A 12,555-nucleotide genomic window follows, 5' to 3' on the forward strand; every position below is an offset into this window, starting at 1 on the left:
TAAAGTGTCTGATCTCTAGATCAGGAAAGGAAAGGTAGACAAGCCAGCATTTCTATTCTTTTGATTCACATACTGGAAAAATCAAGCCATGACAGTGCTTGCAGGTCCAGGTCTTTACAGAGGAGACTTGTTCCTTTAATCTGCCGTTTGCTTGATTTTGCTCCCTAACACACAAGGCAAGAGCAGTTCCAAGCCTGGGCTCTGGGCTCTGACTGGTTTCAGGACCCCTCACTGCAACACTCACTGTGTGAACTTCCACAAGCTGCTTTCTTTCCTTGTCAACCTCCGTTTCTTCATCATGAAATGAAGACAGTAATAAACACTTGCTGCTAGGGATGCTGTAAGGAATAAGAGATTATGAGGGTACATAAAGCACTTGCTTAAATAGTCTTATTATTATGATTAGTATATTGCTGCTGCTGTTACTGCTACTACTGCTGTTACCAAGCAAGCGGTATTAGTTGCTACACGACTCATCAGGTAATCCTTAAAATAACAGGATCCCACATTTTACTGCCAGGCCTCAAAACTACATCTGTGTCACTATCAAGAAGGCATTTGGGGTGATAAGAGGGATTTTTAAAAATATATTTTTTAGTTGTTGATGTATCTGTATTTTTTACTTATTTATCTGTGGTGCTGAGGATCGAACCCAGTGCCTCATACATGCTAGGCAAGTGCTCTGCCACTGAGCCACAACCCCCAGCCCAGATTTTTTTTTTTTTTAATGGGCAGGGAATGAAACACACACAGTATGTAAATAACCTGCAGATTTGAAGTGACCATGAACCCTGTTTCGTTATATCCATCTCAGGAGTTACAGACACACAAGAGGAGGGATGAGTTGAAGAGGTACTAGGAACCTGCAAACAACACCCCTTTCTCAGAGACATGCATCTGCAAACATAGAAGTTGGATAATGAGTCCATATGGCTCCTCCATTTGCAAGAGCTCAGGAAAGAACGGTGTCGCTGTTCATCTCCAGAATCAGGACTTGAGCTAAATTCTCTCCATGCAGGATAGCATTGCTCTGTCCCTTCTCTGACGATTATCACGTGTTTCTTCTTTCACAGTGAGGGACTAAGAGGTAGAAGCAGTGATTGCCTTCTCTGCCACTGTTTGTAAATGCTGGCCAGCCATTGGGATAGCTAGATCCTTTCAGTGATTTAGGTTTTGTTCTTGTGGCCATAATGAATCACTTCTGCGTCTTTGTACAACACTTCCCCTTCCTTCCACTCCCTGAATGCATCTCTGCCTGAGAGTGTGTAGGTTTACTCTTCTCTACATAATTTTCAGGTAATGCGGGTTCATCCTAGCGGTAGACATTATTGTAAAATTCAAAATATATACTGGAAATGTACCTGTAGGGGTACCTAATTCATTCCTATGTCCTGAATACCTGCATGTTTACTTGGCCTACAGTATGGCTTAATCTTGGACCTGTTCTTCGACCTGCCAAGAGTCAATTGAACAAAAACTAGCATATTATTGGTGGGTGTCCAAAATTCAAATACATAAAGAAAAAGCACTCTTGATATTTGGGGGAAAAAAAAAAAAAAACCTTTTCCCTTCCAAACTAATTTTAGACATACTGAAATGTACTTACTCGACATAAAAACATGCAAACAAGACATTCTCCATACTGAATTAGGAAGTTTATTAAGCTCCTAATCTCCATGTCTAGGATGTAAACATGGATTTACATGCATTGTCTCATTTTGTGGATCTTACATGCATGTAGTCTTCATCAGCTGGACCTCGGAGTCTACTTGTCAGTAATTTACAGTTAGCTCAATGTGAGTAAATGGCAAATACAGGATGATGCATAAGCCGGAACAAAACTCCCACCCAATATCATTTACTTTGTTTTGTTTTTTTTTTTTCCAAAACCATATCACAACTCTCTCTTGTAAAAAATAAATTTCAGAACGAGGCATTTCATTGACCTCACTGAGAAAAATAAAGATAATTCTATCATTTCAGAATTCAGCAATGAATGTCCAACTATGGCTAAAAGGTACGCCCTGAGAATTAAATGAATTTAACAAACCCATTAAGGTTTATAAAGCTGTGTTAACCTAATGTCAGGAAGGGGCACAAGATACAGGCACAAATGTCCCTGCTCATTTTGCTGTGCAATTCTCCAAGGATGCGGTGTTATAAACATCCTCATTGTCTTCGATGCTCGAAGCGTCTGTGGAATCAGGATCACTCACCACGATGCCCACGGAAGAGAGACTAGTAATGAAGGCATGCACCCGCTGTGCATAAATGTCCCTAATGTTAAAGTAAGGTAGCTCATGACACTTCTCCGGTGGGTCCTCACTGCACTGGTCCACATCAATGTCCTTTTGCTTCTGGTAGTACTTGGAAAACTTGTTGAAGATGATGGTGATAGGAAGGGCCACCACCAAAATGCCGCAGATGATGCACGTGCTGGCGATAATCTTCCCGGCCAAGGTGACAGGATGGGTGTCTCCATAGCCCACGGTGGTCATGCTGATGGTGGCCCACCACCAGCAGACGGGGATGCTGGTGAGGCTGGATGTGTGGTCATCTTTCTCCACAGAGTAGATAAGCACGGAGAAGATGGAGATGCCGACAGACAGGAAGAGAAGCAGCAGCCCAACTTCATGGTAGCTGTGTCTCAGCGTGGCCCCCAGAGACCGAAGTCCTACGGAGTGCCGGGCCAGCTTCAGAATTCGGAAAATCCTCATAAGGCGAAGGATCTGGACCACCTTGCCCATGTTCTCAATGTCCTCGCTCTCTTCTTCCTTGGTGTCGACGGCCAATGTGGCATAGAAAGGAATAATGGAGACAAAGTCAATTATGTTCAGAGGATTCTTCCAGAATTTCTTTTGACAGGGAGCAGCAACCAGCCGGATGGCAAGCTCCCCAGTGAACCAAGCAATACAGGCGATCTCCACACCCTCCAGCACAGGGTCGTCCACCTCCCCGTCCTCATTCTGGAACTCCGACATGCTGTGGACACACATGGCCACTATGGAGGCCAGCACCACGCTCAAGGAGGAGATGGCAATCAGCTTGGCAGACAGGCAGTACCCAGGGTTTTCCATTCGAATCCAGATTTTCTTCCGGAGCTGACCGAACCGCAGCTGGTCAAACTTCTCCAGCTCTTTCTCAAACAGAGAGGACTCTTCAAAGGAGGAGTCGGTGCTCACGTCGTTGCTTTTCTGGTCCCAGTCCTTCTCGTGGTTTTCCTCCTTGCGTTCCTGGTAGCGGCCACTGCAACAGGAGTCGATGAAGAGCTCGTTGATGCCCCAGTACTCGATCTCCTGGCAGAAGGAGAACACACACAGCTCCTCCATGACGTGCAGCTTCCCCGTGTAGTAAAAATTCAAGACGTATCTGAACAAGGAGGGGTTCCGGTCAAAATAGTACTCTTTGTCGGCCACGCTGTAATCATCACACAGTTCCAGGATGGCCTCCTCGGAGTGGCAGGTGAGCAGCTTCCCCAGTCTGGTGTGAGGGAACCTCAGGAGCGTGCTCTGGTCAACAGACTGCTTAAAGCCCCCCACGTTCAAGTTGACAAGTTCCTCGTCTTGTCCAGGGCGATGGAAAAACTCACCAAACACCATTATGGATCCAGGAAGTTGAGAGCTGGCTGGGAAGGGGGACGAGGACGATCACGAGGCACCTGGAAGGAGCACAGGATGGCATTAGCAAGGAGTCCCCCTGTGCTTGCCAGGCTTATTTTTAATCTGCCCTTTCCAGGGTGACGGGCTACACCAAAAGCACAGCAGGAAACGCAGCAAAGAGGAACACAGGATTACACACTCTGATGAAAAGAAAACCAAGACAAAAAAAATAAATAAATAAAACCTGGAATTTATAAATCTGCTTTTTAGGAAAGACTGTAACAAAGAATTTTATTAGTGCATTATAGTTACACATAATATTGAGTTTTAGTGGATTATAGTGATACATAATATTGGAGTTTATTTTGACATAATCACACAAGCATGAAATACACTTTGTTCCAATTCAGTCCCTCCTAGTACTCCCCCTTTCCCTCCCCTCCTCCCTCCCTCTATTCCTTTTCCTTTGCTCCACTGGTCTTTCTTCTGTTTAGTTATAGGGTTTTTTTTTTTTTTTTGATTAGTGCTTTACAGATATACAGAAAAGTGAGATTCACTTGGTATATTCATATATGCACACAGAATATTTTGGCCAATTTTATTCCTCCGTTCCTCCCTTTTCCAAACCCTCCTCCTTCCCCTCAATCCCTTTCCTCTACTCCTTTGATCTCTCTTCTGTTTTTATGATATTCCACACACACACTTTTCTTTCTTCTTTTTTTTTTTTTTTTTTTGGTCTAGCTTCAGCGTAGGAGAAAAGACATCCAACCCTTGACTTTGTGAGTCTGCTTATTTCACTGATGTTCTCCGGTTCTATCCATTCACCAGCAAATGCCATGATTTCATTCTTCTTCATGGATGAGTAAAACTCCATTGTGTGTATGTGTTTATCATATTTTCTTTAAAAAAAAATAGACTCCTATATTGTTGGTGGGACTGCAAATCAGCACCACCACTCTGGAAAACAGTATAGAGATTCCTCAAAAAGCTAGGAATGGAAACACCATATGCAAAATAATTTTTATGAAGACTAATTCCTATTTTTCTATTTTTCAAGCATTCAAACTTCACCTCCTCCCCTTGTACCCACCCTCCAAAAAATGCACTTTAGATCACTTACACAGTATAAGCCTCTTCATGGTCTCAACCCATCCGACACCATAGGCCAGCTGCTGCCAGGCTTACAGCTCATACCTCCTGGTCCCCAGGCTCAGTCATGCACCCACAGTGACAGCACTCTGCTCTTCTCCACACCGTGCCCCCAGCCCACCCAGGAGGGCTCTGCTAAATTCGGCTCTTACAAAGGATGTGGGTTTCCCTTTATGCATCCATGTCATTCCTTTAAGAGGGCCCCATTCCCTATGTTTGGGATGGATAATCAAGAGGATATAATTATCTCCCTATCTTTAAGTACCATATATCTTGCAGATACTATTACACTTCATAGGATGGTATTTCAGGTACCTCCACATAGAAGGAAGCTGACTTAGGAAAACCTTTTTAATTTAATTGCACTATCAGTTTCCTGACACAAACACACTCTTCCCCCATCTCCCTCCCCTCACAGTCTCCCACACAGCCCTAATCTATGATTACCTCTCCACAGATAGTCTACATGGGCTGAATGCACAGCCTGTTTTCAGTTCTGACACTAACCAGGATGTACCAGATCCATTTCTCCAAGAGAAAATAATAGGTTTCGGCCATCACTCAATAGACTGATACTTCACTCAGAACAGAGTGTACAGATAAAAAGATAGGAGACTTTACCATACTCAGTCCCATCAGGTACTCAAATGTCTGGCTCACATGTGTCACTTAATCCCTCCAACACTGTAACAGAGTGCATAAAAAAAAATGATTATGCAGAGTCCAAGATTTGGGTCTAAGTTTGAGTCCAAGATTACACAATAGGTAAATATTAAACCCAAGATTTAAGCCCAGGTTGAATTAACTTCAAAGCCCATGTTCTCTCTACTACATAGATTCCTCTGCCCCATTTCTCCCTTATTATGATCCAATAATCCAGTATCAGAAGGGCTATACCAGAAGTGACTCAAGCTTCCTTGGAATCATTGAGAAAAGAGCAGAGACTCCAGGCTGCAGAGACTCGAGGGCTGAGATTACAAGTTGCCTGAATGTTGACAGTTCAGGCAGAGCTGACCAATCAGAAGGGTAAAGGGTGTCTCAACAGAGGATATCAGAGTGGGCAGAAGGCAGACGAAGGAGGGGCTGGCACATTGGTCTGAAGAATCTGGATTTGACCCTGTTGGCAGCACCACTAAAGGGTCTTAATCAACAAGCAGGAGTGACTACATTTGTCTGTGATTTAGAAAGACCCCACCGAGGCTCACCCTTCTGTCCTTACTACTAGACTTTCCAGCCTCCGGAACCATAAACAAAATCAACCTCTTTCTTTTAATAATAATGATAAAGACCCTCCAGGCAGCAGGGTAGAGAGGCTCAGGGAAAGGCTGGAGCCAAGGACACCAGGCTATAATAGAACAAGTGAGTGGGCCAGGACCCCAGTCCACACAGGGGCGTGGGTCTCACAAGACATAAACAAGTTCAGGAGAAGTCTACAAAGCAGAATTGAAAAAAACTTGGCTTACTGATTGGAAAGAAGCGACAAGGACACAGAGGGGCTAAAAGAGGATGTGTTTTTCTAAACTGCCTAAGCGGGTGGACAGTAATACCATAAAAGGAAGCAGGAAGGTCAGAAAGGAATTTCTTTCCCCTTGTGCTATGCAAAGCCAAGGTCGTCATAGAGGCAGATTCCTCTGAAAGGGTCACACCCAAAGTCACAGCTTTCAAATACAGCCATCCACCCCAGGAAGAAGTCTCCAGTCCCAAAGGATACATCAGCGATGGCTCCCAGGACGCCAATACTATGCCCCATGAAACCAGAGACCATGGCATGGCTTAATGCACCTCTTAATAGATTTGCTGACCTCGTCAAACAACTCAAAATTTCCCCCTCTGCTTTCTATTTTTAATTAGATATCTTCTTTGAAAGGCTCAAATCAGAATTCCTGACTTGGTCCAAATATTTATGTAACTTCAGATCTCTGAAAGCCAGCTCACGCTCATGGCAAATATGGTAGTAAAACGTTCCAAGAAGCTGGTTTAGCTAAGCGGATGTTAAGACTTTAATGGAAGTTATCTTCTGGCGGATTATTTTTCATGGGCTTGGCTGTCCTGAAGTCCAAAGTAGAAAGGCAGCAGCCTGTGTCGGTCTCCTCATCAGAGAGTGTGTGCTCCGTCTCCCATCCTCTCCACATCACTTCTCTAAAGCACATGGTTATCACCCATCATATCAGTCTCCCTGCTCTGTCCTCTTGGTGCTTTATTTACTCCGCATGAGTGAAGGAGAGTCCATAACGTGATCCATCCATTCTACAAAGTCTAGTCATAAAGCAACACACATTATAAAACCAGGGATCTCTTGTTAGGCAGCTTTCAGAAGAGAGAAAAGGGAAAGCACCTCTTTCTGGGTCAAATCAAACGCTCCAGCTCAGAAGGCAAGCTGAGAGGCCAAATCGGTGTCAGTTTCCTTGGCTGAGTCTGGCCCGCAGCAGCCAACTAGGGGTAGGAAAGACAGAGTTCCCGCCTTTGCAAACTGCAGTGGCCTCATGCAGACGGTGTTCCACATCATGAATGGTCTTTATTCATTTGCTGCTCAGCTAGGGACCTAGCAGGTAAGGAAGCAGGACCAGAACTGATGAGTGGGCATTGTATAGCTATTAAGTGTCGAAGGAAGAGGCCCAAGCCAGGATGCCATGCCTGACCCAGTATTCACCAGCAGCCAGCGCACACACTGGCGGTCACGTTAAAGAAGAAGGATGCTGCCCATCATTGCTTTCAAGATTCCTAAATTCAGAAAAGAATTTATTTAATAAACATTCATTTGCTCCTTTCAGGAACTATTTATTGAATCAAAGACATATCTCTACATATTTTTAGACACTTACATAAGTATTTAAAGGTATCTATGTTTATAATCAGCCCTCTGTTATGGGTTACAGATGAGGTGTCTCCCAGAAGCTCAAGTGTCAAAGTTTACAGGTGAAATGATTGGGCTATGGGAGCCTTCCCCTAATCAGTGCATTAATCTATCAGACTGGATTGACTGGGTGGTGACTGTAGGCGGGTAGGGTGTGTTTGGAGGAGGTAGGTCACTGGGTGTTGTGCTTTGGGGGTATATATTTGCCCCTGGTGGACAAAGCCCTGCTCTGCTTCCTAGTTGTCATCTTCTGAGCTGCTTTTCTCCTCCTCCGTTCCCTTCCACCATGAGGTGCTGCACCACAGGCCCAGAGCAATAGAATCAGCCGTGTCTGGACTTAGACCTCGGAAATGTTGAGCCCCCAAATAAACTTTTCCTCCTCTAAGTTGTTCTTGTCAGGTCTTTTGGTCACAGTGATGACAAAGCTAACTAAAATACCCTCCCTATCCATGAGTTCCTCTTCCAAGGATTCAACCAACCATAGATCAATTTTTTTAAAAAAATTGCATCTATCTTAAACATGCACAGACTGTTTTCTCTTGTCATTATTCCCTAAACAAAACAGTCTAATACTATTTCCATAGCATTTACATTGTATTAGTTATTACAACTAACGTAGAGATGACTGAAAGTTCCTGGGAGAATATGCATAGGTTTTATGTAAATACTACACCACTTTATGTAAGGAACTTGAGCAACTGCGGGTTTTGATACCTACAGGTGTTCTGAAACCAACGCCCTATGGATACCAAGGGATGACTATTTATATAATGCATGTGTGAAGATATTAATAGAGTTGTACATATAGCTATTGATGATATAGACATAGTAAACCATACATCTACTAAATGAAAACATGGATCAGTTCATTTAAAATAAACCAGAATAAACTATTCTGACTCAGAAACACAGAAAAACAAGAAAGAAACAAAATTTGATTACATTTAAGTATTTTCGCTTTTTTTTTTTGTATTGGTTCGTTGTTGTTTGTTTTGGTATAGGAAAAAAACATACCAGAGCAACATAAAAAGGAACGCGAAAAAATATATTTGCCTTATGTATCACAGACAAGAATTTAATATGCCTGACATATAAAGAATTTTAAAGCAGAGAAGAAAGAATACTAGAGACACAAAAGAATGGGAGAAAAGGAACAGACAGTTCACAGGGAAAAAAGCATGAAAAGAAATGCACATTAAGACTATGCTGAAATATTCTGAAACTCTGATACATGCACATAGAATAAGCAAATAATGTATCAATTTGGGGAAAAAAATCCAAAAATAGGGCTACATATTCTGTTGATAATTCTACAGAGAAACAGGCACTCTTCATACTGTAGTGGGAATGCGAAAGGAAAGAGAACCCCTAGGGAGGAGGATTTGGCAAAATTTAGTAAAAATGTGTAGGCATTTACCCTTTAACCCAGCAATCTCGCTTCTAGAAATCTTTCCCAAAGATAGGCACAAAGTGAAAACACTTGAATGATTGAAAACAGCCCAAATGTCCATCAATAGAAGACTGGCTGAAAAAAAAAAATTATGGTCTACCTCCCAATATATGTGATAGAGTGATTTCTAAGATGCTTTAGTTAAGTGGGGAGGAAAATTACAAGTTATAGAAAAGTGTCAATACATGCTACAATTTACCTAGCAAGGGGCAATTATGACTACACACACACACACACACACACACACACACACACACATCCACTGTGTTGGCGGGGTGCACACTTATATGAAGAAAAGTAAACAGTGGGAACATCAATCAAAAATTAATAAAACGCAGGAACTGGGGTTGCGACTCAGCGGCAGAGCCCCAGCCTAGCGTGTGTGAAGCACTGGGTTCATTCCTAGCACCACTTATAAATAAATGAAATAAAGGTATTGTATCCACCTACAACTAAAAAAGATATTTTAAAAAAATTAATAAAATGCTTTCTCATCTAGAGAGAAAGGGAGCAGTGTATAAGGGACAGTGTTGAAAGCTGAAGTTGAGGATGGCATAAATATTTCACATAATTCTGAAACAAAGTCAAATACAAATGAAACAGGCATTTCTTAAAAAAGTAAATCCTACTATGTATCATTGGTGGCTTAACCTCAGAGAGATTAATTATCTCAAGGCACTTTAAAACAAGAATATGGGCATCCCTACTGGTATATATCCTAGGAAAAAAAATTATAGAGATCTTAAAATACTTATAATAATCACGTTGATATGATTATTCTGAAACTCTGATACACGCACATAGGTTAAGCAAATAATCTGTTAGGTTACTATTATTAATCACCCCAAGATTCTGATACAGAATAAAAGAAACACAAATACAAAACTCATATAAATTAAGTAAAAATCCACTGCTCTGGATTTTACATGGCGATATTGCAATAAGTTCATGGTTTATTTTTTGATAAGGGAAAAAAAAAATTTTCTTTTCCTTGCTCTGTCCACTGAAAAAGGCCTGGAATAAATAACCAGACAGTGGGAGCTGCTTGGGCATCGCTCCTATCTCCGCTCCAGAACTGAGGCACTCATTCTTGTATCTGCGGGGAGTGTTAATAGCTGAAGGCTGTCAGCAAGGCCCCTCTGGGAATCACCCTCAGCCAAAGATAACTGTCTTGCCCAGGGTCACACTCATCCCTCAGGCCAGCCCACATCCAGTGACTCGCCCACGAGAGGAGTATAAAGATCCCGCATCTTTTTCTTGAGGTGCTCAACCCAGCTCCAGAGCTTTCCCGGAGTCAGCTGATGTCTTTGTTGAAAACTGCTCCTTTTGCCCTTCACTTCTCCATAAGGACGGATCCCAAGGGCACGTATCGACAAACTTACTGCACATCCATCACTCTATTCCTTGGAGAACCAAATGGAAGACAGCAACAGAGAAGCAAGGAGCATCCCGAGTTAGGTCAGACTGACACCTCTAAATACAATTCCTCACTAAAGACAGCTGGAGGCCCTTGGAGGAATGGCCAATCCCCAGTGTGGGGCAAATGGACAAAATGAGCCTGCACTGTCTTGCTGTATCAGAAAGTCTGAAACTACCAAAATGAACAGGGGCGAGAGTCAAAAGGATTCAAGGCCAACTTAAGGAGACTCCTACTGGTCAAAGACAGAAAATTTGTCCCTCAAAAAGGGGAAAAGGTCTGTAACGGACTGAAACACACCAAGTATACAGAAATTCCTAAGTTCAGCATAATAATTTATGAAAAGGAAAAAAAATGCATTGGCTATCTCTGGATAGCACTAGAGTACTAACTCACTATTTTGTGAAAAAAAAATAAAATTTAAGACAAAAATTGTTACTAGAGGCAAAAGGCATTTTATAGTAATAAAAGGGTCAATCCATCAAGAAAGCATAATATATGTGTACGTGTATAGTAATAGAATCCCCCCCAAAAGTACACGATGAAAAAACTGACAGTACTGAAGGGAAAATTAAATAGTTCAAAAATATTTCAATAGCCCAGTTTCAATAATAAATGGAAAAATTAGACATAAGATCCACAAGAAAAAAAAAGATTTGAACATTATAAAACAACAAAATCTCACAGAAAACGATAATGCACATCTCCTAACAATGACAGAACACAAATTCTTCTCAAATGTACATGAAAAATTCTCCAGTTAGACCACATTAAATTATAAAACATGCCTCAATAAATATTAACATGTGCTAGTCAGCTTTCCATCACTGTGACAAAACACCTGAGATAATCAAGTTGAAAGGAGGAAAGGTTTGTTTGGTTGGCTCATGGTTTCAGAGGTTTCGGTCCATCATCACTTAGCCCTGTCATGTTGGGCCTGTGGAGACACAATACATCATGCTGGGAGTATCTGGTGGAGGAGCCCTGTTCACCTCACAGCAATCAAGAAGCAAAGAGAAGCAAAGGAAAATGAGGGACAATGTTCTTAATAACCCTTTGAAAGGCATGTTTACAAGGACCTAACCTCTTTCCACTAGGCCCCACCTCCTAAGGGTTTCATCACCTCCCAATAGCACCATAGGCTGAGGACCAAGCCAACAATACTCGGGTTTTGGTGGACTTCAAAATCCAAACTATAGCCAAAAGTATTGACATAGAACAAATATATACACTAACTTCAAACTAATGCTGTTATATGTCAGTAACAAAAAAAAATTCGGGAATTTTTTAAAATGGAAATCAACATTAAGTCAAAGGAGAAATTACAAGGGAAATTTAAAGAAAGCTTTGAGATGAACAAAGACAAAAATTCAATGCAACAAAATTATAGGTTGCTGCTAAAACAGTGTTTAGAACAAAATTTAAACCTTTACACACCTATGGGAAAAGAACGATCACAGTCTGACAACCTTCCATTTTAAGAAACCAGAAAGAGAAGAGGAAACTAAACCCAAAGTAAACTGAAGAATGAAATAATAAGGGATTAAAATAGAAAGAAGTAAATGAAGAGTATGGATAAAAATCATCAACAAAGCCAAAAAGATGGTTGTTTTTAAACATCAACAAAATTGATACCTCTTTAGTCAAACTAGCCAAGAAAAAATAAGAGAAGAACCAAATTAGCAAAAGCAACAATGAAAGAGGGTATATCATTATTGATCTTTACTGAAATGGAAAAGAATTAGAAGGGAATACAATAAATAATTGTGTACTCACAGATTAGATCACCTAGAAAAAGTAGACAAATTGCTAGAAAGACACAACCTACAGAAACTGACAGGAGAAAAAGAAAATCTTAATAATTTTATACCAAGATTCTGACTTGGTAATAAAAAATTTTCCACATGGAAGATTCAGATAGAGATAGATAGCTCTACTGGTGAATTCTATCACATACTTAAAGAACAAACACCAGTTCTTTACAAACTCTCCCAAAAACTAAAAAAGGAAGACACGCGTCCTAACTCATTCTATGAAGCCAGTATTACCCTAATACCAAAACTAGAAAAAGACAGGACAAAAAGAC

At 41.4% G+C, this 12,555-nt stretch overlaps 1 protein-coding gene across 21 annotated transcripts in view; it reads right to left on the reverse strand.

The window, feature by feature from the left end:
- Kcns3 (potassium voltage-gated channel modifier subfamily S member 3) overlaps nucleotides 1–12,555 on the reverse strand; it is an 89,774-nt gene that overhangs the window by 43,703 nt on the left and 33,516 nt on the right. For 9 of the 21 annotated variants that reach the window (XM_078029637.1, XM_078029631.1, XM_078029634.1 and 6 more), the window contains one exon: nucleotides 1,634–3,658. The exons of 11 other annotated variants lie outside the window; for them this stretch is intronic. In XM_078029637.1, the coding sequence (XP_077885763.1) occupies nucleotides 2,124–3,599 (1,476 nt within the window). In that variant the 5' untranslated portion in view covers nucleotides 3,600–3,658 and the 3' untranslated portion in view covers nucleotides 1,634–2,123. Of the gene's footprint in view, nucleotides 1–1,633; nucleotides 3,659–3,862; nucleotides 7,470–12,555 lie in introns of those variants that run through there. One more of the 21 variants, XR_013429222.1, reaches the window with a different exon arrangement.

The sequence above is a fragment of the Ictidomys tridecemlineatus genome, chromosome 12 (genome assembly GCF_052094955.1).
Source record: "Ictidomys tridecemlineatus isolate mIctTri1 chromosome 12, mIctTri1.hap1, whole genome shotgun sequence".
In the NCBI taxonomy this organism is placed as follows: domain Eukaryota; kingdom Metazoa; phylum Chordata; class Mammalia; order Rodentia; family Sciuridae; genus Ictidomys; species Ictidomys tridecemlineatus.